The sequence below is a fragment of the Mustela nigripes genome, chromosome X (assembly GCF_022355385.1).
Source record: "Mustela nigripes isolate SB6536 chromosome X, MUSNIG.SB6536, whole genome shotgun sequence".
Lineage (NCBI taxonomy): Eukaryota > Metazoa > Chordata > Mammalia > Carnivora > Mustelidae > Mustela > Mustela nigripes.
In genome coordinates this window covers 73,669,513-73,695,794 of record NC_081575.1, presented here as the reverse complement: position 1 = coordinate 73,695,794, position 26,282 = coordinate 73,669,513, and the positions used below count along the sequence as shown (strand labels likewise).

The 26,282-nt window shown below is 36.2% G+C and overlaps 1 protein-coding gene across 1 annotated transcript in view; it reads left to right on the top strand.

Moving 5' to 3' along the window:
- The window catches only part of ZC3H12B (zinc finger CCCH-type containing 12B), a 594,748-nt gene that overhangs the window by 481,410 nt on the left and 87,056 nt on the right, over positions 1-26,282 (top strand). The window contains exon 4 of the mRNA XM_059384709.1: positions 22,105-22,869. Within this exon, the coding sequence (XP_059240692.1) occupies positions 22,262-22,869 (608 nt within the window). The 5' untranslated portion in view covers positions 22,105-22,261. The remainder of the gene's footprint in view (positions 1-22,104; positions 22,870-26,282) is intronic.

Below are 26,282 nucleotides of genomic sequence, written 5' to 3'. Positions count from 1 at the left end.
TTGAAACAAATGATGGAACTAGTTTATTATACTATGCAAAATAAGTCATTTAGGGAAATACAAATATCATATGATTCCACTCATATGTGGAATTTAACTTTAAAAAACCTGATGAACATAGAAAGGAAGGAAAAATAAAATAAAATAAAAACAGAGAGGGAGGCAAGCAATAAGAGACTTTTAACAATAGTGAACACACTGAGGTTTATTGAAGGTGAGGTGGGTGGGTGGATGTGGTAATTGGGTTATGGGTATTAAGGAGGGCATTTTATGCAGTGAACACTAGGTGTTATATAAAACTGATGAATCATTAAACTCTACCCCTGAAACTAACAATACACTATATGTTAACTAACTTGAATTTAAATTAAAGGAAAAAAAGAGTATTCATACTTGCTTTTTTCCTGGTCTTGGGGGAAAGTTTTCATTTTATCATCCTTACTTACAATATTAGCATGGGTTTTTCTTAGATCCCCTTTACGAATTTGAGGAAGTTTCCTTCTGTTCCTAGTTGTTGTTCGATTTTATCATGAAAAGATGTCAGATTTTTATCAAATGCATTTTCTATATGTACTGAAATTATCCTGTTATTTTTGTCCTTTATTTGGCCAATATAGCATATTACACTGAATTTCATATGTTGAACCAACCTTTCATTCCGCAGATGGTTCACATTTGATCATGATGTGTAATTATTTATTTTTACCCTTATGGATTTATTTTGCCAGTAGTTTGTTAAGGATTTTGCATCTGTATTCATAAAGTATATTGACCTGTAATTTTCTTTTCTTGTGATATCTTTGTCTGATTTTGGTTTCATGGTAATACTTCTCCCATATGGGGAAATATATTCTCCTACTCTACCATTGGAAGAGGTCTTAGACATTTGATAGCATTTATCAGTGAAATTATATGAGTTGGGTTTTTTAATGGGAAGTTTATTATTGTTATTGTTAAAAGTATTACTATTTTACTTATTGTAGATAGGTTTCAGGTCTTCTATTGCTTCATGACTTAATTTTAGTAGTTGTGATTTTTATGAATCTGTCTTGCTCCAACAAACATATTTCACATATTTCACTTACTCTCTAGTTCTACCGATTTCATTGCATATCGCAAGACTTCTTTCCTTCTTTTTTAGTAGACTTTTTAAAAAATTTTTTATTTTTTATAAACATGTATTTTTACCCCCAGGGGTACAGGTCTGTGAATCGCCAGGTTTACACACTTCACAGCACTCACCAAAGCACATACCCTCCCCAATGTCCATAACCCCACCCCGCCTTCTCCCAACCCCCCTCCCCCCAGCAACCCTCAGTTTGTTTTGTGAGATTAAGAGTCACTTATGGTTTGTCTCCCTCCCAATCCCATCTTGTTTCATTGATTCTTCTCCTACCCTCTTAAGCCCCCATGTTGCATCACCACTTCCTTATATCAGGGAGATCATATGATAGTTGTCTTTCTCTGCTTGACTTATTTCGCTAAGCATGATACGCTCTAGTTCCATCCATGTTGTCGCAAATGGCAAGATTTCAAAAAATTTTTCTTTTCAGATTTCCAGAATTCATTGTTTATGCACCACACCCAGTGCCCCATGCAATACGTGCCCTCCATAATACCCAACACCAGACTCATTCAACCTCCCAACTCCCTCCCCTCCAAACCCTCAGATTGTTTCTCAGAGTCCACAGTCTCTCATGTTTCATCTTCTCCTCCAATTGCCCCCAACCCCCTTCTCCTCTCCATCTCCATGTTCTCCGTGTTATTCCTTATGCCCCACAAATAAGTGAAACCATATGATAATTGACTCTTTCTGCTTGACTTATTTCATTCAGCATAGTCTCTTCCAGTCCTGTCCATGTTGATACAAAAGTTGGGTATTCATCCTTTCTGACAGAGGCATAATACTCCATAGTGTATATGGACTACATCTTCCTTATCCATTTGTCTGTTGAAGGACATCTTGGTTCTTTCCACAGTTTGGCGACTGTGGCCATTGTGTCTATGAACATTGGGGTATATGTGCCCCTTTTCACTATATCTGTGTCCTTGGGGTAAATACCCAGCCATGTAATTGAAGGGTCATATGGAAGCTCTATTTTTAATTTCTTAAGGAATCTCCACACTGTTTTCCAAACTGGCTGCACCAACTTGCATTCCCACCAGTAGTGTAAGAGGGCTCCCCTCTCCACATCCTCTCCAACACATGTTGTTTATAGTCTTGTTAATTTTGGCCATTCTAACTTGTGTAAGGTGGCATCTCAATGTAGTTTTGACTTGAATCTCCCTGATTACAAGTGATAATGAATATGTTTTTCATGTGTCTGTCAGCCATTTGTATGTCTTCATTGGAGAAGTGTCTCTTCATGTCTTCTGCCCATTTTTTGACATGATTATCTGTTTTGTGTATGTTGAGTGTGAGGAGTTCTTTATAAATCCTGGATATCAGCCCTTTTTCTGTACTGTCATTTGCAGATATCTTCTCCCATTCTATGTGTTGCTGCTTTGTGTTGTTGACTATTTATTTTGCTCTGCAGAAGCTTTTGATCTTGACGAAATCCCAAAAGCTTATTTTTGTTTTTGTTTTCTTTGCGTTGGAGACATATCTTGAAAAAAGCTGCTGTGGCTGATGTCGAAGGGGTTACTGCCTATGTTCTCCTCTAGGATTCTGATGGATTCTTGCCTCACATTGAGAACTTTTATCCATTTTGAGTTTGTGTATGGTATAGATGGAGAGGAGGGAGTTGGGGGGAATTGAAGGGGGAGATGAACCATGAGAGACTGTGGACTCTGAGGAACTAAATAAGGGTTTTGGAAGGGAGAGGGTTGGGGGTTGGGTGGATCTGGTGGTGGGTATTGTGGACAGCATGTATTGCATGGAGCACTGGGTGTGGTGCATACACAGTGAACTCTGGAACACAGAAAAGAAATTTTTAAATAAATAAAATTTTTAAAAAAGATATACTTGTAGTGAAAAGAGGGTCCATCTGTACCTCAATGTTCATGGCAGCAATTACCACAGTAGCCAAACTATGGAAAGAGCCAAGATGCCCTTCAACAGACAAATGGATAAAGAAGATATGGTCCATATATACTATGAAGTATTATGCCTCCATCAGATTGGATGAGTACCCAACTTTTGTGTCAACATAGAGGGGAGTGGAGGAGATTATGCTGAGTGAAATAAGTCAAGCAGAGAGTGTCAATTATCATATGGTTTCACTTACTTGTGGACAATAAGAAATAACATGGAGGACATAAGGAGAAGGAAAGGAAAAGTGAATGGGGGCAATCAGAGGGGGAGACTAACCATGAGAGACTGTGGACTCTGACAAACTGAGGGTTTTGGAGGAGAGGGTGAGGGGTTAGGTAAGCCTGGTGGTGGGTATTAAGGAGAACATGTATTGCATGGAGCACTGGGTGTGGTGCATAAAAAATGACTCTTGGAACAGTGAAAAAGTAAAATAAAATTAGAAAAAAATAAAGAATGAAAATAAAGAAAAGCAAATGTACATGGAAATAAGTGAAAATGAAAACACGACTGTCCAAAATTGGTTGCAGCAAAACTGTTCTAAGATGGAAATTCACAGCAATATAAGCCTACCTCAAGATTCCAGAAAAATCTCAAACAACCTAAGCATAAACATAAAGGAGCCAGAAAAAGAATAACAAAGGAAGACTAAAGCTAGCAGAAGGAAGTAAATAAATTTTAAAATAGAAATAAATAATATGAAAACAATAGAACAGATCAATGAGATCAGGAGTTTGTCTCTTTGAAAAAAAATCAACAAAATAAATAACCTCTATCTAGAGCCATGAGGAGAAAAGAGAAAGGACTCAAATAAATTAAATCACAAACGAGAGAGGAAAAATAACAACCAACACCACAGAAATACAAATGACTATAAGAGAAAATTATGAAAAACTATATGGCAGCAAATTGGACAATTTAGAAGATATAGATAAATTCCAAGAAACATATAAACTACCAAAGTTGAAACAGAAAGAAATAGAAAACTTGAACATACTGATTATCAGCAAATAAATTGAATTAGTTATCACAAAATTTCTAACAAACAAAAGTCCATGAACAGATGGCTTCACCAGTGAATTTGTCCAAATATTTAAAGACTTAATACATATTCTTCTATAACTATTCCAAAGATAGAACTGGAACTAAAACTTCCAAATACATTCTATGAGGCCAGCATTATGCTAGTACCAGAAGGACACCACTAAGATAGAACTACATGCCACTATACTTGATGAACATACATGCAATCCTCAACAAAAAACTAGCAAACTGAAGCCAACAATACATTAAAATAATTATTCTCCACAATCAAATGAGATTTACTCCTGGATTACAAGTATGATTCAATATTCACATATCAATCAGTGTGATACATCACATAAATAAGAGAGATGATTATGACATTATGACCATTTCAATAGACACAAAAAAAAGCATTTGACAAAATGTTTCAACAAAGTAGGTTTAGAGAAAACATACTTCAATGTAATAAAGACCATATATGAAAATCCCATAGGGAACATCATCCCTGATGGAGAAAAACTGAGAGACTTTTCTCTAAGATAAGGAATAAGACAAAAATGACCACTATCACCCTTTTATTCAATATAGTCTGGAAATCTTACCCACAACACTCAGACAATGAAAAGAAATAAATACCATTGAAATTGATGGGGAAGAAGTAAACCTTTCACTATTTGCATATATATAGTATATATAGAAAACCTGAAAGACTCCACCAAAAACTTCTAGAATTGATAAACAAATTCAGTAAAGATGCAAGATACAGAAATCTGTTGCATTGCCATACACCAGTAATGCAGCAGCAGAAAGAGAAATTAATTAATTAATCTCATTTAAAATTGCACCAAAAGTAGTAAGATATTTAGTAATAAACCTAACCAAAGAGGTGAAAGACCTGTACTCCTAAAGCTAAAAAACACCAATGAAAGAAATTGAAGAGGGTACAAACAAATGGAAAGACATTCCATTCTCCTGTACTGGAAGAGCAAATATTGTTAAAATGCATATACTACATCAAATAGTCTGAACATTTAATGCATTCCCTATCAAAATACTAGCAGTATTTTTCACATAACTGTAACAGTCCTAAAATTTGTATGGAATCACAAAAGACTCTGAATAGCCAAAGCAACCTTGAAAAAGAAAAGCAAAACTGGAGGCATTGCAATTTCAAACTTCAAGCTATATTACAATGCTGTAGTAATCAAAGTAATATGGTACTGGCAAAAGAATGGACACATAGATCAGTAAAGCAGAATAGAAAATCCAGAATTGAATCCACAATTATATGTTTAGTTAATCTTTCACAAAGCAGGAAAGAATAGGAAAGTATCCATTAACTGATGAATGGATAAAGAAGATATAATAGATGATGGATAGATAGATGATAGATAGATTGATGTATAGATAATTGGTAGATAGATGATAGACTAAAAGATATAGAGTGATATATAATGGAATATTACTCAGCCATATAAAGGAATGAAATCTTGCTATTTGCAATGACATGGCTGAAGCTAGGGAATACAATGCTACATAAAATAAACCAGTCAGAAAAAGGCAAGTACCATATGATTTCACTCATGTGTGGAACTTAAGAAACAAAACAAGTAAACAATGGGGAAAACAAAAGAGAGAGACAGAGACAGAAAAACCAAGAAATAGACTTAATTATGGAGAACAAACTGATGGTCTCCAGAGGGGAGATATGTGGGGGAAAATGTTAAATAGGTTTAAGGAATGCACATCTTATATTGAGCACAGGGTGATGCATGGAAGTGTTGAGTCACTATATTGTACACCTGTAACTATATAACACTCTAGGTTAACTAACTGAAATTAAAATTTTAAAAATGACACAGAGCTCTAGTAAATGATAGAATGAAAATTTGTACCCAGATCTCCTGACTCCAACCTCAAATGCAAAAGTTTTCCCACTATGTTTAATCTTGTATGTCTTGGAACCTTGAGGGGTCACCAGCGCCTTAAGTTCATTGGGGCAGCCAGGAGATTGTCCATGACATAACATGGTTAAAGTATTAATTAAGAAAACATACACTGCATTATCAACCATTTATTAAGTTGAAAGCTTAACACATATTTTATTTTAATATGTAAAACTATTTCTTATGAATGTTACTGGCTACAGAAGTATAGCTGCTACTGAGATAGAACAGAACAACTTTAGAAAAGAAATATATATGTATAACTGCCTGAGGAAAGAAGAAAGCAAAAGAAACAAAGAATCTTTACCAATGAGTCATGGAAGTGGCCATAGTTTCTGGAGAAAATGCTTTTATAACTGCTCCCCAGCTATCACTAGTGGCCAGAGAACACACATTTACTGCATAGTTACTCTAACAGAGGGTTCTCCAATAAGGTATAATACAGTTTCCACACACGAATTTCAACTGATCTCTCTTTAGACATTCTTTATATAGAAAGAAAAAAAAATAGTAAGTTGTAACCCACTATTTCTTTGTCTTTCTAGGAGACTGAGAACTAGAACTTTTTTTTTAAATGGAAGATTAAATTCAGATAATTTAATGGACATTGCTGCTATGAACATTGGGGTACAGGTGCCCCTTTGTTTCACTACATCTGTATCTTTGGGATAAGTACATAGTAGTGCAATTTCTGGGTCATAGGGTAGCTCTATTTTGAACTTTATTTACCAGTGTGTTTTTAGTTCATTTGGACAATAGACTGTGTATAGAGCAGGATGTTTTACATGTGCTATGAAAGTCTTCCCTAATGAAGTAAGTGATGGTAGAAGGTAGCAGAAAAATGAGCCCCAGTTCAAAATCAAAGAATAATGGGTCTTGAAATCAAATTGTCTGTCTATTATGTTTAAAACTCTGGAAGGACAAATGGATATTGAAAGTCAACAGACTGTTACTTTCCTATAAACATTTTGTCTAAAGCTTACACATATGATGAGGGGACAAGGTATAAGACTTGAGGCTGCTTAATCATGCACAGTTAAGAAATGAAATCCAAAATTTTTAATATCTCAGTTGTGCTTAGCTCTCCTCATGACAATTTTTGGTGTGACATGCATCATTTTGGGAATGCACTGAAGCTCAAAAAAATTTTTAATGTTCTTCAACAGATGAATGGATAAGGAAGATGTGGTCCATATACACTATGGAGTATTATGCCTCCATCAGAAAGGACGAATACCCAATTTTTGTAGCAACATGGACGGGACTGGAAGAGATTATGCTGAGTGAAATAAGTCAAGCAGAGAGAGTCAATTATCATATGGTTTCACTTATTTGTGGAGCATAACAAAAAGCATGGAGGACATGGGGAGTTAGAGAGAAGGGAGTTGGGGTAAATTGGAAAGGGAGGTGAATCATGGGAGACTGTGGACTCTGAAAAACAATCTGAGGGGTTTGAAGTGGCGGGGTGTGGGAGGTCGGGGTACCAGGTGGTGGGTATTATAAAGGGCATGGATTGCATGGAGCACTGGGTGTGGTGAAAAAATAATGATACTATTATGCTGAAAATAAATAAATTTAAAAAAAATTAAAGAAAAAGCCAATTTTGTTTTAGAGGTGTGTAAGGACAGGCTGAGAAGCATGTTCTCATTACTTGAGAAAAATCCTATGTTTACAAAACACATAAAATACGCTATTTCTTAAACTATGTCTTTGTTAAGTATTGCAACCTAAAAACCATTCAAGAGCACATAAACAAGTGGGTGTAATTAGAGGTTGAAGAAGCAGTAAAGCAAGTCTTTACCTCTTTTCTGATATAATTACTGTGTGTAATAGATTTAATATAAATTAAAATGAGAGGATTTGAATCTTGAATTTTCTCAGATCGCTTTCATGTGAACCTTTTTCATTTTGAGAATCAGTAAAGGTTTCTAACCTCTTTCCCTCTCAATCATTGAGAGAGATTACATTTTATGTTTCTCCCTGGGATTTTTGTAACTTCTTTACCTGATGTACTTGACATAGGGAATTGAAAAGTGAGATATATAAGAAATAAGAATCCAAATCAGGGTTATGTAGGTAATGATGTGACCTTGTTGATTTAGAACATGTATGTGAAAGCACACAGGAAACTCTAACAGGTAATGTAAATGTAAATAAGTATTTATACTTTATTATTATTACTAAAATATCATAACTATTATATTCCACTTTTTAAATTTAAATTCAATTAGCTAATATGTAGTACATCATTAGTTTTTAGTGTAGTGTTCAATGATTCTTTAATTGCATATAGCACCCAGTGCTCATAACATCACATGCCCTCCTTAATATCACCCAGTTACCCCAACTCCACACCCATTTCCCCTTCAGCAACCATCAGTTTGTTTCCAGAGTCAAGAGCTTCCCATGATTTGTCTCCCTTTCTGATTTCTTCCCATTCAGTTTTACTCCCTTCCCTTATGATCCTCAGCACTGTTTATTATATACCACATATGAATGAAACTGTAAGAATTCTTTCTCCAAATGAATTATTTCACTTAGCACAATAAACTGCAGTTCCATCCATGTCGATGTAAATGGTAGTTATTCATCCTTTCTGATGGCTGAATAATATTCCATTATATTTATATACCATATCTACTTTATGCATTCATCTGTCAAGGGACATCTCAGCTCCTTTGACAGTTTGGCTATTGTGAATATTGCTGCTATGGACATTGGGGTACATGTCCCCCTTTGTTTCACTATATCTGTATCTTTGGGGTAAATACCTAGTAGTGCATTTGCTGGGTCATAGGGTAGCTCTATTTTGAAGTTAATGAGGAACCTCCATACTCTTTTCTAGAGTGGTTGTACCAGCTTGCATTCCCACAAACAGCATAAGAGGTTTCCCCTTTCTCCACATCCTCCCCTACATTTGTTGTTCCCTGTCTTGTTAATTTTAGCCTCTCTGATAGACATAGGTGGTATCTCATTGCAGTTTTGATTTGCATTTCCCTGATGCCAAATGATGTGAAGCATTTTTTCATGTGTGTGTTAGCCATTTGCATGTCTTCTTTGAAAAAATGTCTGTTCATGTCTTCTGCCCATTTATTGACTTCTTTATTTGTTTTCTGGGTATTGAGTTTGAGAAGTTCTTTATAGATATGGGATACCAGCCCTTTATCTGTTATGTTATTTTCAAATATCTTCTCCCATTTCTTGGGTTTTCTTTTCATTTTATTGACTGCCTCCTTTGCTTTTTCTCTTGAAGTACCAATAGTTTATTTTTGCTATTTTACACTTTTTAAAAGACCTATTTATTTATTTTAGAGAATGGGAGAACATGAGCAGGGGAGGAGAGGGAGAGATGATCTCAAGCAGAGTCACTGATGTATGCAGAGCCCCACACAGAGTTCTATCTCATGACCCTGAGATGATGACCTGAGCCAAAATTGAGAAGGATGCTTAACCAAGTGAGCCACCCAGGTGTCCCTTATTTTCTATCTTTAAAGTAAAATATGTTGTCTTCATATAATACAGATTTGTATTATTTCTCCTTAAAGTTAATTCTAAAAACAATGGTACAGTTCAAAGTGTAAGAACTAAGAAAAGAGCTTAGTTTCTTATGATGACTGAAATATGGTGACTTCTCGGTTTTCTAGGCCCTACCAAAAATCATGCATAGTAGATAATTTTTGATATATGTAATATCCTTGAGGATGCCTATTATGAAAAGAAATTCTAGAAGGGAAAGAGAAGGGTAGTTGTCTAATAAGATGTCCTTGTATCTCCCTCATAACATGCCTCCCAGAGCACTGACTGAAATTTAACACTTTCACAAATAATAAAGTGTCTTAGCCACGTGTAGATCATTGAGAATTTAATATTTTCTTCTTGATTTGGTTACTGCTGGACAGTTCTGTCCTACATAACTACTGAGTTTGTCTTTTATTTTTTAATACATTTCCAGTGGTTCTGGAAAGGATAAAGTGGAGACTGTAGTAAAACATGAAGACTGATCTCAGAATTTTGTTCTGTCTAAATGCCATACAAGTGAACTATATTTCATATTAAAGAGATTGGAAGGAGGATGTGAATGAAGAAAGTAGAATAAGTCAACTAAATGGGAAAGAGAACACTTTGTTTTCTTGGCAATAATTCTCTGAGGTCAATGTTGGTAGTTGTGACTTGCAGACATTTATCTGCTTCTTAAGTTCTTATTTATTTATTTATGTTATAATTGTTCTATTATTGTTGTTCTCAATCTCTCTTATATATATATGTATATGTATATATGTATATGTACATATGTATGTATACATATATATGTATACATACCATATATATGTGAAAAAATATATATATATATATATTCAGTACTCCCCATGGTTTCAGGCATCCATTGAGAATCTTGTAACATATCTACCATGTATAAAGGGGGACCAAAGCATCATTAGTTGGACAAAAAGTTTTCTCTGTGAACACATAGTTGCCTCTAGTGAGCACTAATTCCCTTTTTAAGAGCTCATAAATCATCCCTTTAGTAATTTCTTCTAGTCATGATTTTATAGATTTGATAACTCATTTAAGTTCCTTGGTCCTTTTTTCTTTTTTCTCCCTTTCCCATTTCTAGTTAAATGGGAGACTCTGTATCCACCCTTTGGATAATTCTTTCTTCTTTGTCAAAGATTAGTTGACCGTAGAGTTGAGGGTCCATATCTAGTTTATCTACCTGCTCCACTGATCCATGTGTCCATATTTATGCCAATACCATGCTGTCTTGATGATCACAGCTTTGTAAATATAGGTTGAGGTCAGGCGTTGTGATACCACCAGCTTTGGTTTTCATTTTCAACATTCCTCTGGCTATTCAAGGTCTTTTCTGGCTCCATATAAATTTTAGGATTATTCGTTCCAGCTCTGTGAAAAATGCTGATGGCATTTTGATGGGGATTGCATTGAATGTGTAGATTACTTTGGGTAACATAAACCTTTTTAACAATTTTCTTCCAATCCATGAGCATGGAATGTTTTTCCACTTCTTTGTGTCTTCCTCAAATTGTTTTGTAAATGTTCTGTAGTTTTTGGAGTACAGATTATTTGCCTCTTTGGTTAGGTTTATTCCTAGGTATCTTATGGTTGTTTTTTTTTTTTTTTGGTGCAATTGTAAATGGGATCAATTTCTTAACTTCTCTTTCTTCTGCCTCATTACTAGTGTATAGAAACGCAACTGATTCCTGTGTATTGATTTTATATCCTGCCACATTGCTCAGCTCCTGTATGGGTTATAGCAATTTTTGGAGGTTGGAGTCTTATTGGTTTCCCACATAAAGTATCATGTCATCTGTGATGAGGAAGAGTTTGATTTCCTCTGCCAATTTAAATGTCTTTTATTTCTTTTTGTTGTCTGATTGCTGAGACTAGGAGTTCTAGAACTATGTTGAACAACTGTAGTGAGAGTTATCATTGCCATCGTGTTTCTGACCCATTGTGAATGATATTCGATGTGGGCTTTTTGTAGATGGCTTCTGTGATATTGAGATATCTTCCTTTTATCCCTACAGTTCAGAGAGTTTTAATCAAGAAAGGATGCTGTATTTTTGTCAAAGGCTTTTTCTGCATTAATTGAAAGGGTCATATGGTTCTTTTCTTTTCTTTTCTTAATGTGATCTATCCCATTGATTGATCTGTGAAAGTTAAACCACACTTTCAGCCCAGGAATAAATTCTACTTGGTCATGATGAGTAAAATTTCTAACGTACTGTTGGATCCTATTGGCTAGGATCTTGGTGAATATTTTGCCGCTTCCAGTCTGCGACGAGAGAAGAATTAGGCACAAACAAGTCAGCTGAAAAATACTGGCAGCAGGGGACAACCGTCGAAAAGGACTGCTGCCATAAGCAACTCCACAGTCTCACTTTTATTAGATAGAAAACAATAGCCAATAGAAGGATTGATGAAGGTCAAACGTTAATCCCGTCTTGCAGACAAGCAAGGAGGAGGATAAAGTTTATAGTTAAACAAGCACATTCAAAGGACTCATCTAAACTAAAAAACGGGCACTTCTGGGATGAGAAAGGAGCAATAACGGATAAGGGAAGCAGGTGGTTTTTGATCCACCCTGAGCTGACAGGGCGTTCCCAGGTGCTCTGCTTCCCTGAAGCAGGCCGTGTTCCGCCCTGGGCAGGCGGGGCATTCCCAGCTGCCCGGCTTCTGTGAAGGGGTGGCCTTCCACCCTGAGTGAGCCAGGTATCCCCAGCTGCCCAGCTTCACGGTCGTATATCGTCCTTCTCCCCAAAGACCTGTTGTCAGTATATGTATTTCTTAAGGCCATATCTAAATGTGCTTGGTAACTAGTAAAATCCTCCAGGGGTTACGGTTTAAGTAACAAATTGTTCCAAGGGATAGCAGCATATTTTAGTATCCAAGTTCATCAGGGATATTGTTCTGTAATTCTCCTTTTTGATGGGTTCTTTGTCTGGTTTTTGGATCAAGGTAATGCTGGCCTAAGAGACTGAGTTTGGAAGTTTTCTTTCCCTTTCTTTTTTCTGAAATGGCTTCAGGAGAATAGGTATTATTTATTCTTTAAATGTTTTGTTGAATTCCCCTGGGAAGCCATCAGTCCCTGGACTCTTGTTTGCGAGATTTTTAGATTACTTCTTCAATTTCTTTGCTGGCTGTGGGTCTGTTCAGGTTTTCTATTTCTTCCTATTTCAATTTTGATAGTTTATAAGTTTCTAGGAATGGATCCATTTCTTCCAGATGGTCTAATTTATTGGCATATAGTTGCTAATAATATGTTCTTAAAGTTGTATTTCTTTGCTATTATCCATGATGTCTTCTCTTTCTTTCATGATTTTATTAATTTGGGTCCTTTCTCTTTGCATTTTGATAAGTCTGGCTAGGGGCTTGTTGATGTTATTAATTCTTTCAAAGATCCAGCTTCTAGTTTCATCAATCTATTCTACTGTTTTTTTTTTTCTGGTTTATATTTCATTGATTTCTGCACTTAATCTTTATTATGTCTCTTCTCTTGCTTGGTTTAGGCTTTATTTGTTCTTTCTCCAACTTTTTCAGGTGCGAGGTTAGCTTGTGTATTTGAGACCCTTAGTTTTTTTTAGAAATGCTTGGATTTCTATGTACTTCCCCCATAGGACAACCTTTGCTGTTTCCCAATGGTTCTGAACAGTTGTTTTCATTTTCATTTGTTTCCATGATTTAAAAAATTCTTTTCTATCCATCTTCTTCATTCTTATTTTTTTCTTATGTCCAGTTAGCCACAATATAGTTGGCCCACTCATTCTTTAATAAGATGGTATTTATTCTCTAAGTGTTTGAGTTACTTCCAAATTTCCATTCATGATTGAGTAAAAGTTTTAAAGCATTGTGCTCTGAAAATATGCAGGGAATAATCCCAACCTTTTGGTATTGGTTGAGACCTGATTTGCAGCTCAGTATGTGATCTATTCTGGGGAATGTTCTATGTGCACTCAAGAAGGATGTCTATTCCGTTGCTTTATGTTGGAATGTTCTGTTTATATCTGTGAAGTCCATCTGGTCCAGTGTGTCATTCAAAGCCCTTGTTTCCTTGTTGATCTTCTTCTTAGATGATCTGTCCATTGCTGTGAATGAGATGTTGAAGACCCTTATTACTTTTGTATTTTTATCAATGTGTTTCTCTAATTTGTTATTAATTGGTTGATAAAATTGCCTATTCCCAAGTTAGGAACACAAATATTTATAATTGTTAGGGTTTGTTGTTGTTGTTGTTGTTTTTGTTGGATAGACCCTTAGAGTCTTTAGTTTACAGTCTAATTTGTCAGATATGAGTATTGTACTACAGCTTTCTTTTGAGGCCTATTAGCATGATAAGTGGTTCTTCACCCCCTCACCTTCAATCTGGAGGTTATCTAGGGTCAAAGTGAGTCTCTTGTAGACAGCATATCAGTGGGTTTTGCTTTTTTTTCTAACGTGATACCCTGTGCCTTTTGAATGGAGCATTTTGCCCATTTACGTTCAAAGTAACTATTGAAAAATATGAATTTAATGTCATTTTATTTCCTGTAAAGTCCCTGTTTCTGTAGATTATCCCTGTTTCTTTCTGGTCTATGTTACTTTTGGGCTCTCTCTTCACTTACAGGATCCCCATTATTGCAGGCTGGCTGGTAACACAAATTCTTTTAGTTTCTTTGTCCTAGAAGTTCTTTATCTCTCCTTACGTTCTGAATGATGGTCTGGATAAAACATTCTGATTGATAGCTGAATAAATTATTCTTGGCTGTATGAGTTTTTCTCATTTACTATCCAGAATATATCATGCCAGCCCTTTCTAGCTTGCCAAGTCTTTGTTGCCAGCCTTATATTCTATGCCTGTAGGATAAGAACCTCTTGTCTCAAGCTGTTTTAAAGATTTTCTCTTTATCTATGAAATTTGAAATATTTTGTAAATTCCTATATTTTGGTGTGTTGATTTGTTTGTATTGATTTTTAGTGGGGTCCTCTCTTCCTTTTGGACTTGAATGTCTGTTTAATTCCCCAGATTAGGGACATTCTTAGCTATGATTTGCTCAAGTATACCTACTGTTCCCCTCTCTCTGTTTCTTCTTCCTCAGGGACCCTAGTAATTCTAATATTTTTTTTTGGTTTATGTTATCACGATTTATTGAAGCCTCCCCTCATAGTTCATTAGTTGTTTTTCTCTTCTTTCCTCACCTTCTTTTCTTTCCATCAACTTATATGTCACTTACTCTGTCTTCTGCCTCATTTACCCTAGCTGTTAGAACATCCAATTTAGGCTGCATCTCAGTTAAAACACTTTTAATTTGAACCTGATTAAATTTTATTTCTGCACTAAGAGATTCTTGAGTATCTTTTATGCTTTTTTTTTTTTTTTAGCCCAGGTAGTAATGTTATGATCTTTATCCTAAATTCCAGCTCTGACATTTTATATATATCCATATCAATTAGATCTGTGGCAGAGATTATTACCTCTAGTTCTTTCTTTTGTTGTGAATTCCTCCTTCTAGGCCTTTTGTTCTGAGAAGAGTGGGTGAAGAAGAGAACAAAATTAAAAATATCAACCATGACCCAGGTGAAATACACACTAGACAGATCTGAAAATGTCATAATCTAAAGATGAAAAGAAGAAAAAATGGGGGGGTTATAATATAATCTCACTGGTGGAAAAAAAGGGTGATATACTTAGTTTTGGGTGTATTTTGGTCTGTTTCTTAGAACACACTAAATCCCAAAATTGTTCAAAAAGAAAAACTTTTATATATACAATGAAATTGGATACCATGAAAGGAAGCGAAAATGAAGAATATACCTATAAAATATAAACAATGAAAGTTTTAAAAAACTAAAAATAAATGATTGATAAATAAGAAACTAGTTGAAAATGAAAAAAGATAAAAGGAAAAGGAAAATATTAAACTGAAAGATAAACAAACCTTAAGAAAAAGCCTTGAATTCTATGTATTGTTTTCCCCTAGCCTTGGAATTTTGCTGTCCTATGTGCTCTGTAAACTTGGTATTCACCTGTTGTTTGAGATGGTCTTCTGGGGGAAGGACCTGCTGCACTGGTTCCCAGGTGTCTTTGCTTTTTGGCATTGCACTGCCCCTTGCAAGGGGCCCAGGTTCAGTGTAAGCTGCTACCGGTTCCTCTACTTGCCTTCTGTTACCTGAAGGCTTTCTGCATCTTTTTTTTCTTCATTCATTTATTTTTTTTATTATGTTATGTTAGTCACCATACAGTACATCATTAATTTTTGTTTGTGTATAACACCGAGTGCTCCATGCAATATGTGCCCTCCTTAATACCCATCAGTGGGTTAACCCCATCCCCTCACCACCTCCCCTCTAAAACCCTCTGCACTTCTTTAGAAGATCAAAATAAATATGTTCATGTCCTGATCTCCAGTCCCAGAGCTGAAAGATCCTGGACCCTTCTCTTCAGTAAACACTCAGAGATAAGCAGTCTTCACTTTCGTTTGTGCCAAAATCTGCAGGCTCCTGTGGTTTGAACTCTCACTGACCCTCCACAGAGGAGGAGTGTTGCTTCATTTCTGCTCTTTGAAGGGCCCCCTCATGGAGAGTGTTCACTAGGTCATACCATAATTCACAGTTTATGAAGGAGCTGAGAGCCCTTTCTGAAGTCACTGACCATGACCGGTTTCCCTGCTCTAGTGCTAGGGAACTCTGTTGGCTAAGGCAGCCTGATTCTTTTCATGACCCTGAAAATCCTGAGACCACACTGTCCCACCTAGGATTCTACCCTGCTTTGCCACCTGGGCACGTTTCAGGCTTGTATGTTTCTTACTGGTGCAGATTTCTAAAGGTTCTGTTTTTGTGCTCCATGGTTAGTTAAAATCACTTTCTAGTAGCTGACTTACAGAGGCTCCCTCCTCCCCCCATTTATCTTTTAATATATCCTTTCAGATTCACTTCTCAACACCTCTTACTTTGCAAAAAAAAAAAAAAAGTGGTCACCTTTCTATTTGTAGAAATCCAGCAGTTCCTTTCTTTTTTTTTTTTTTAATTTTTTATTTTTTATAAACATATATTTTTATCCCCAGGGGGTTGGATTAGAGATATTCAGAATTATTTGATAGTTATCTAGCTAAATTCATAGGACCAGAAGAAACAAGGTCCTCTACTCTTCTGCCATCTAAACTTCCCTCTCCACATCTTATTTATGCATTCATCTGTCAATGGATATTTGGAGTATCTTTGGAGTTTGGTTATGGCTGATAATGCTGCTACAAATATTGTGGTGCATGAACTCCTTTGCATTTTTTTTTAAATCTATTGGGTAAATACCTAGTAGTGCAACTTCTGGGCCATAGGATAGTTATATTTTTATCTGTTTTAGAAACCTCCATAGTGTTTTTCAGAGTGGCTGCACCAGTTTACATTGCCACCATCAGTGCAAGAGGGTTTCCCCTTTCCCCACATCCTCACCAACATCCATTTTTTTCTTGTGTTGTTAATTTTAGCCATTCTTAAATATGTGAAGTGGTATCCCATTGTGGTTTTGATTTGTATTTCCCTAATGATGAGTGATGTTCAATATCTTTTAATGTGTCTCTTAGCCCTCTATATGTTTTTGAAAAAGTGTGTATTTTCATCTTCTGTCCATTTCTCAACTGGGCTTTTTGGTTTTTGAGTGTTGAGTTTGCCAAATTCCTTATAGATTTTGGATACAAAACCTTTATCAGATATGTCACTTTCAAATACCTTCTCCTATTCCATAGGCCTGAATTTTACTTTATTGATTGTTTCCTTTGCTATACAGAAGATTTTTACCTTGATGAAGTCCCAAAAGTTGTTTTTGGCTTTGTTTCTTTGCCTCTGGTGATGTATGTAGTAAGAAGTTGCTATGGCTGAGGCCAAGGAGTTTGTTACCTGTGTTATCCCCTAGGATTTTTATGGCTTCAGGTCTCATTTTTAGCTCTCTCAAACATGATCAATTTATTTTTGTCTGTTGTGTAAGGAAGTGGACCAGTTTCATTCTTCTGCATATTGCTCTCCAGGTTTCCCAACACCATTTACTGAAGAGACTTTTTCCTTTGAGGATTCTTTCCCGCTTTGTTGAAGATTAATTGACCATATAATTATGGGTCCATTTCTGGGTTCTCTATTCTGTTCCATTGATCTATGTGTCTGTTTTTGTGCCAGTACCATACTCTCTTGATGACTAAAGCTTTACAACATAGATTATATAGTCCTGAATCTTGATGACCAGCTTTTTTTTTTTTTTTTTTTTTCAGGATTGCTTTCACCATTTGGGGTCTTTTGAGGTTCTATACAAATTTTAGGATTGTTTGTTCTATCTCTGTGAAAAATCCTGGTGATATATATATTTTTAAAATTTTATTTATTTATTTGACAGATAGAGATCACAAGCAGGCAGAGAGGCAGACAGAGAGAGAGGAGGAAGCAGGCTCCCTGCTGAGAAGAAAGCCTGATGTGGGGCTCGATCCCAGGACCCTGGGACCATGACCCGAGCCGAAGGCAGATGCTTTAACCCCCTGAGCCACCCAGGTGCCCCAATCTTGGTGATATTTTTATAGGGATTTGATTAAATGTGTAGATTGCTTTGGGTAATGTAGACATTTTAACAATATTTGTTCTTCCAATCCATGAGGATAGAATGTTTCTTTATTTCTTTGTGTCCTGCTCAAGTTTTTTCACAAGTGTTCTATAGTTTTTGGAGTACAGATCTTTTACCTCTCTGGTTAGGTTTATTTTTAGGTATCTTATAGATTTTTGCAATTGTAAATGGGATTGATTCCTTGATTTATTTTTCCCCTGATTCATTATTGGTCTGTAGTATTGCAACAGATTTATGTACATTGATTTTATATCTTGTGACCTTACTGAATTCATGTATTAGTTCTAGCTATTTTTTGGTGGATTCTTTAGGTTTTCTATGTAGAGTATCATGTCATCTGCAAGTAGTGAAGGTTTGACTTCTTCCTCACCAATTTGGATGCTTTTTATTTCTTTTTGTTTTCTGTTGCTCAGGCTAAGACACTCAGTACTATGTTAAATTTTAATGGTCAGAGTGCACATCCTTACATTGTAGAACATCATCTTTGAAAATTTTCTCCCTATTTACCTTCTTTTTTGAGCAAAAGTAACTATTTTCCTTTATCCATCTTCAATGCTTTCATTTATTGCTTCTTACCAATAATATTAAGCATAAGATGTTAACTAAGGCATTATATATTTATAATTTAGAAAACTCTTCCTTGCCAAAAAATTGTTACTCTTTTCTTTAATGCTTAACTGATACCTTCCTGCTTTTTTTTAATGTTTAATCACTTGTCACAATTTTTAAAAAGATTTTTTATTTATTTGTTTGACAGAAAGAGATATCACAAGTAGGCAGAGAGACAGGGAGAGAGAGAGGGGGAAGCAGGTTTCCAGCTGAGCAGAGAGCCCAATGCGGGGCTAGATCCCAGGATCCTGAGATCATGATCTGAGCCGAAGGCAGAGGCTCAACCCACTGAACCACTCAGGCACCCCACTTGTCACAATTTTTAATTATCAATTATATATATCAATTATATCAATTATATATATATATATATATTTCTATTATTATCTGTCTATTTCTATTATTATCTGTCTCCACTCCCCACCAACACCACTATAAGACATTGAAATCAGGATCTTATGTTTGGTTTTTATGTCCCCAGATCCTAACATGTTTCCTGGCACATAGTTAGAACTAAGTAAATGTTTATTAATTAATTTATTAGTCAGAAATTTAGTCCAAATATTATATCCTTGAATTCGTTCCTAATCTCTATAACCATTACCCTTATCTCTCACCCCATGGGCAGAACTTAACATTCCCTCTTTTGTATGTGGATGGAAATTTTCAAGTAACTTGAAAGACCAACCATACATTCATGTGTACCTGAGACATACCTAATTTTTATGCCTAGTGTTCTTTTTATTCTCATAGGTGTCTCAGCTTGGACAATAATAAATGCAAAATCTATAGAATTGTGTTTTAGCACTTACTAGAGCCATTTCTAGCCAATCTTTATTAATTTGTTAGTTCTTTGAGGGCAGAATCAATTCTGGTTTCTCTTTCTAGACCTTGGGCCTATTTCAGTATCTGGCACTCAGTGACTATTCTTTCAAATGAAAAGCATTCCTGCCATCTTTGCCTCAAGAAGTTTATATTGTTCAACAAAACAAACACAAAAAACACATGACACCTATACCCATACACAGGTTTTTAGGACAGACTGTCAACATTTTTCATAAAATCTTCTTTCTTAAGGCTTTGAAAGGTAAATCCAAGTTTATGTATGCTAAGTCATTTATTTCTTTTCTGCTTTAGGTTATTGAGTAGGATATTTTCCCAATAAATACTAGTAATTACAGTGAGGATTTCTTTTTTTTTTAAGATTTTATTTATTTGACAGACAGAGATCACAAGTAAGCAGAGAAGCAGGGAGAGAGAGGAGGAAGCAGGCTCCCTGCTGAGCAGAGAGCCTGATGTGGACTCGATCCCAGAACACCGGGATCATGACCTGAGCTGAAGGCAGAGGCTTTAACCCACTGAGCCACCCAGACCCCCCACAATGAGGATTCCTTATGTGGGTTTCTTCCTGACCTTAAATTTGCTAGTATGTATTGAACACATATTATATGTAACATGCAATTTATTGTATACATGAACATGATAAAGGTACTCACAACAATGTTAATTTGGGCACAGAAAACAGAGAAGAAAAAATATTCTATGGTTCGGGCGCCTGGGTGGCTCAGTGGGTTAAGCCGCTGCCTTCGGCTCGGGTCATGATCTCAGGGTCCTGGGATCGAGGCCCGCATCGGGCTCTCTGCTCAGCGGGGAGCCTGCTTCCCTCTCTCTCTCTCTGCCTGCCTCTCCATCTACTTGTGATTTCTCTCTGTCAAATAAATAAATAAATAAAAAAAAAAAAAAAAAAAAAAAAAAAAAAAAATATTCTATGGTTCAATAGCTAGGAACCGTCAAACCTTTTACAGGTATCTCTCTTTGCCAGTAAATTATAGTTAGTCTTTTAAACAGTTGTTTTAAAGTGATTTTTTAAAGAGACTTCTGAGCTTTGAATAAATGTAAGAGTAAAATCTCAAAGTCCTATTTGTACTAGAAATTATTTTGAAGAGAATAAAATGTAAATCAAATAGTAAATGAACTTATAAAGGAAATAGACTTCAAAATTTAAATGAGAGATTAATAGAGAAGTGAATGGATATCTATATATTAGCTAATTCATTAAGGGAATATTTTGAAGTCACAGTGGGAGTATAATCATTACAGAAGTCATATGTTACTGGGATATCAGTTCTGAGATGTCAATTCTGTGTGCATTCAATGTTTCCATATGTGACTTTCCTAAAGCACACATGCAGTTATGCATATTATTCTTAGAGCTATTGGTGACTTTCCTTCTTGTTTATATAAATATTACTAAAGAGTAACTGGAAAACTCTAGTACATTGTTTACCTAGATAATCTTGTTTAGATTAGTGAACACTGCTGTTATCTGAAGAGCTTGTTAGTGCTCACAGGTCTACACCCTTTGCCTCACTGTTAGACTTCTTAAAAAAAAACCACAATATTTTGATGGGGTCTGTTGCATCCTTTACATATACTGAAAACCTATTATATGTTCTATTCACTTTTCTAAGCACTTTCCTTATTCATCTTACATAATCCTTACCTTATGAGGTAAGTATCAATATTCTTATTTTATGTATGAGGAAACTAAGCCTCAGACTGAGAAAAAATACTTTGGCCAACTTAGAACTCAAACCTGCAGAGACAGATGCAGTACATGAGAGGAGGTGTTTTAAATAAAATTGTTTTTAATTCTTTTTTGTAATTAATATTCTTTTTTAACATGTTAATTTTATTTCTTTCAGTAATTAATATTCTTTTTAAAATGTTTTGTTTATTGTTCAAGTTGACTTAATTTTCTCTTTACAATACAATAAATATAATTACAATAAATAAAAGAGGCTGGCACATACAACTCATAAGTGTACACATGAACTTTTAAAAAAACCTGGAGCAGATTTATCTACTTGTCACGTTATACTCTACTTTCAATTGTTTGAAAGTAAATACTAGTTTTCCAGTCTGCCCAGTAGATAGAGTTCCTGACATTTTGCAATTAGTAGTGCTGAAGATGTTATGCTTTTCAGGAGTGGAACTCCGCTTTAACAAGAAGGATCTTGTGTGAGATTTGGTAAAATTTAACTGGCAGAAAGGAAAAGAATCCTTTCAAGGATGTATGTATTCTTGACCCTTGTTGAAATGTCATGTTTTTTCTTTCTCAAAGCTGTTATTATTAGCAGTTAATTATAGCATGATTTATTTTGTGAGAGGGGAGAGGAATTACAGTATTATTGCCATCACTGAAATTTTTATGCATAGAATTATTAAAGAATTAGAGTCTCTCTCTTTTTATATTGAGAGACAAGTCCAATCACCTGAATCACAAAAATTAAAGGTCATATAGGCTGTAGTTTCTTACAAAGAAATTGTTGCATTCTGAAGTGCTTTTCCAAAATTTTACTAAACATGACTGTGGTATGTTTGTTTATTTATAGGGACTGGTAACATCTGAACATATCAAACCAAACAGGGAGACGCTTGCTTCATCCCTACCACCACATTTTACCACAAAACAGTATAACTGTATGTGGATTCCAAGCAGGCTAAAAAGAAAAAGGAGCTGATTAGTCTTCAGACTGTCTACTGAACGGGATGACGGCCACGGCTGCAGTGGAGACACAAAAAATGGAGAAGAATGCCTCCAAGGAAGAGAAACAACAGTCTAAGCAGGACAGCATGGAGAAAAGCAATGCTGACTCAGAAGAGTGGATGAACTCTGAATGTGACCCTGAACAGATGATCCTTAAGAGCAGCAACAATGACAATAGCTACCAACCTGGGGATGTTTACTTGAAAAAAAAGGAAATTCCCTCTAAGCCACACCGTCAGCTCTATAGATCACCCTGCTTAGATCATCCAAGCTTCTCCCAGAGCGGCATTCTGCAAGAGGGGAAGCTTGACTTGGAAAAGGAATACCAAGCCAAGATGGATTTTGCTCTAAAGCTGGGCTATGCAGAGACACAGATTCAATCAGTGTTGAACAAGTTGGGCCCAGAATCACTTATTAATGATGTCTTGGCAGAGCTCGTCAGACTCGGGAACAAAGGTGATTCAGAAGGACAGGTCAGCTTGAATCTTTTAGTGCCTCGGGGTCCCAACTCCAGAGAGACCACAAGTCCTGAACTGTTTCTTGAAGATGAAATAGACAGCAGTGAAAATTTGAGGCCAGTTGTCATAGATGGAAGTAATGTGGCAATGAGGTAAGTGTAAAATATATTTACTCTTTAAAGAAAAGGAAAAAAAAAAGTCCCTGAGCTCATATAAATCATCTTCCTTTGCTAAACGCTTTGAGAGGCCCCTGGTTGTTGTCTATGGCTTTTGCTCTTGTAGGTGGAGAGAGGCTAAAATGATCCCACCTTTGCCCTTTCTCCCTTCCTTAAAATTGTTGGCAATTTGTTTTCAGATACCCTAAAGCATCTTAGACATAAGTGATACTTCAGTAGAGACAACTCATTCAACCTTTGTTCCTCTTGGGGTCCCTTCTCCCACCTCTACTTGCCTGGACCAATCATCCTGAGAATGCTTTTATAACATCACTTGGAAGCTTATTTGGGAACTACCAGTAACTCCCAATTGCCATTCTACCAACTTTGGATCCCTTTGCCTGGTTTTGTGATCTGACCTTTCTCCCCTTCCATTTGGTTGTGTTTTTCACACCTACTACATTTACATCAGTCGTTTTAATAGCTTCCATGTAAATTATGATTTCTACCCCCATTGCTTGTGTTCATGTCATTCCTCTGCATAAGAGTGACCTCCTCTTTATCTTCATACCCATCAAGATGTACTGCCTCCATAAATACCATCCTTACTTTTCTAATCCCAATGATTATCTCTGAGCTACATTACCTATGGTAGGTTGAATAATAGCCCCCTAAAGAAGTTCACATTCTAATCCCTGGAATCCGTGAATAGGTTATCTTACATGGTAAATGGGACTTTGCTGGTTTAAGTTAAGGACTTGAGATAGGTGAAATTATCCTGGTTTATCAAAGTGGACTCACTAGAATCACAAGTCCTTATAAGAGGGAAGAGAAGGCAGCCAGATAAGAATGACTAGTAGGAGATGTGATGACAGAAACAAGAGGTCATGTGGTGTAAGAAAGAAGTCACGAGCCAAGGAATTTGGATATCCTCTGAAACTGAAAATGGCAAGGAAACAGATTCTCTCCTGAAACCTTCAGAAACAACACTATCTTGTCAGATAGAATTTGAATTTTAGAATTTTAGAATTCTGACCTGAACTAAAAATAAATAAGTTGGTGTTATTTTAAGACACTAAATGTGTGGTGATTTGCTACAGAACAATAGTAAATACATAACCAAGAGTGCCTTCATACTTTATTCCATACTTTCTCATATAATTTTTTATCTCATGTAAAAGATCTTTAGGAATCTCTTTTTCCATTTTTTTAAACAAAAGTAAACTATTAAAAATAGTTTTTAAGTATTTTATCAAAATAAAAACCTCCTTTTATTTCCAAAATGAGTTTTCATTCAGTTTAGCTGAAAAATTCTAAATGATTGGGGCACCTCATGAAATCAAGGTTGTGAGATCAACTCCCAAGTCAGACTCTGCACTCAGCAAGTAGTATGATTGATATTCTCACCCTCTGTGCCCTTCCCCTGGCTCTCTGTCTCAAATAAGTAAATAAATTTGAGCTCTGTGTCTCAAATAAGTAATTTTTTTTTAATTCTCAAGAATCAGGAGCCTGTTTCTTAATGAGTTTATCATTGGTTGATGAACTCACTGGAATCTTAGACTGTACACAACCAGAACAAAAGTAAGAAGCTTTAGACTATCAAGTTTTTCATTCAATTATGAATGAAAATGTTTTATGTCTTGTTTTATGCCTCTCTTATATTCCTCAAAGCACATAACACACTACTGTATGTTCCTAGAGAGGGAGCAGGGATAGCAAAAGTCTTATGAACCATACCATTGTTCTATGCAGGAGTTTCTTAGCAGGCTATCTGGAAGTACATCTTAGTGTATAGTTCTATATAATCCTCACAACAGCTTTATTTTACAGATGAGAAAACTAGAGTTCAACAAGGTTCAATGATTTTTTAATTAACACATAATGTATTACTTTTTAATTTTAATACATTGATTCATTACTCTTATCTAATACCCAATATTCAGTACAACATATAACCTCCCTAATGTCCATCACCCAGTTACCCCATTCCCCCATCCCTTCCCTCCAACAGCCCCCAGTTTGTTTCTTAGGTTTAAGAGTCTCTTATGGTTTGTCTCCCTCTCAAATATAGTTTTGTTTCATTTTTTCCTTTCTTCCCCTATGGTCCTCTACCTTCTTTCTTAAATTCCACATATCGGGGAGGGAAGAAAGTGGAGGTATAGGGGATGCCATTTCAACTAATCCTCTGAATTTGGCGGTATATCTAACAAACTATTTTGTACACCTATGAAATCAGCCTAAGATATAAGAATATATATCTGAATCTCAACAAGCTGAAAAGCTACTGCTTTTTGCAAGGTAGGATGTGTGCTGTCATGAATCTGTGGGGTGATATAGAAAGATAAACATAAGGGGGAGGGAGGCTCCATAAGCTCGTTCCTGGAAAGTGATATAACACTGGAGCACAAAATCAACCCTTAGAAACCTGACCTGAACTAAAAATAAATAAGTCTAAATAGATGTCTCCAGTGAGAGACATCTCTCTCCTAAAAGCGTTCTGGAAATGAAAAGGCAGAATTCTAGGTAGGACAAGGAATTGTGGTCTTAGGATCTGAGGAGTCACAGAGAAAATGGGTAGACTCTCTACCTGAACTGGTAGAGTGCCTGAGCAGTGAAATCAGGAAGCAGATTATGGTCAGTGAGTCCAGGAGGGGTTTCTCAGCTCAGACCATCATAAACCATGAGTTGGGCTGGTTGATAATTGCTCTTCTCTTGAGCGGCCTGAAAAAGTCTGGAACCTGCACCTGACTAGACAAAAGCTCTCAGGGCAGTAGCAGCCCTGAAAGGACTTTAGAATGGCAATCAGACATGATCTAGGAGCTTCAGGTGTGCATGCATGAGCCCACCTTTACTCATAGATTTAGAGCCAAAAAGGTCAGTGGCAGTCCCGGTCCCCTGGGACTACCTCTAAGAGAGTTTCCGTGAGCACACCACATGGGAGGCTGAAGTTTTCAGTGCATACAGAAATGGAGACTGTTTTTCCTGGAAGGTTTATTAAAGAGGGAAGACTGCAATCTTTCTGCTCTGGGCCAGAGGTTTGGGCACAGCCATTTTTGCTCTGACCCTCTGAAGAGACATGGAAAGCCTCCAGGGAACAAAAACCATACAAAGGACCCATTTGCACTGATCCCATTCCCTCTGAGAAGGGGAGGGACAACTCTTGCCAGGTGGGGATACCTGAGAAACACCACAGCAGGCCACTCCCCAGAAGACAATCTGAAAGAACAGGTGAATGACAAGCCTATGGATCTCATAAGACTATAAAATTCCAATGCCATGGGCAAATAGTGTATTGAGCTCCAGGTGTTGCCCCATGACTTATTTATTTTTCAAATAAAACTCTCCTTTTCTTTTTATTCTTTTTCATTTTTCTTTTTACCTTTTTCTGATTTCAACTAGATGCTTATTAT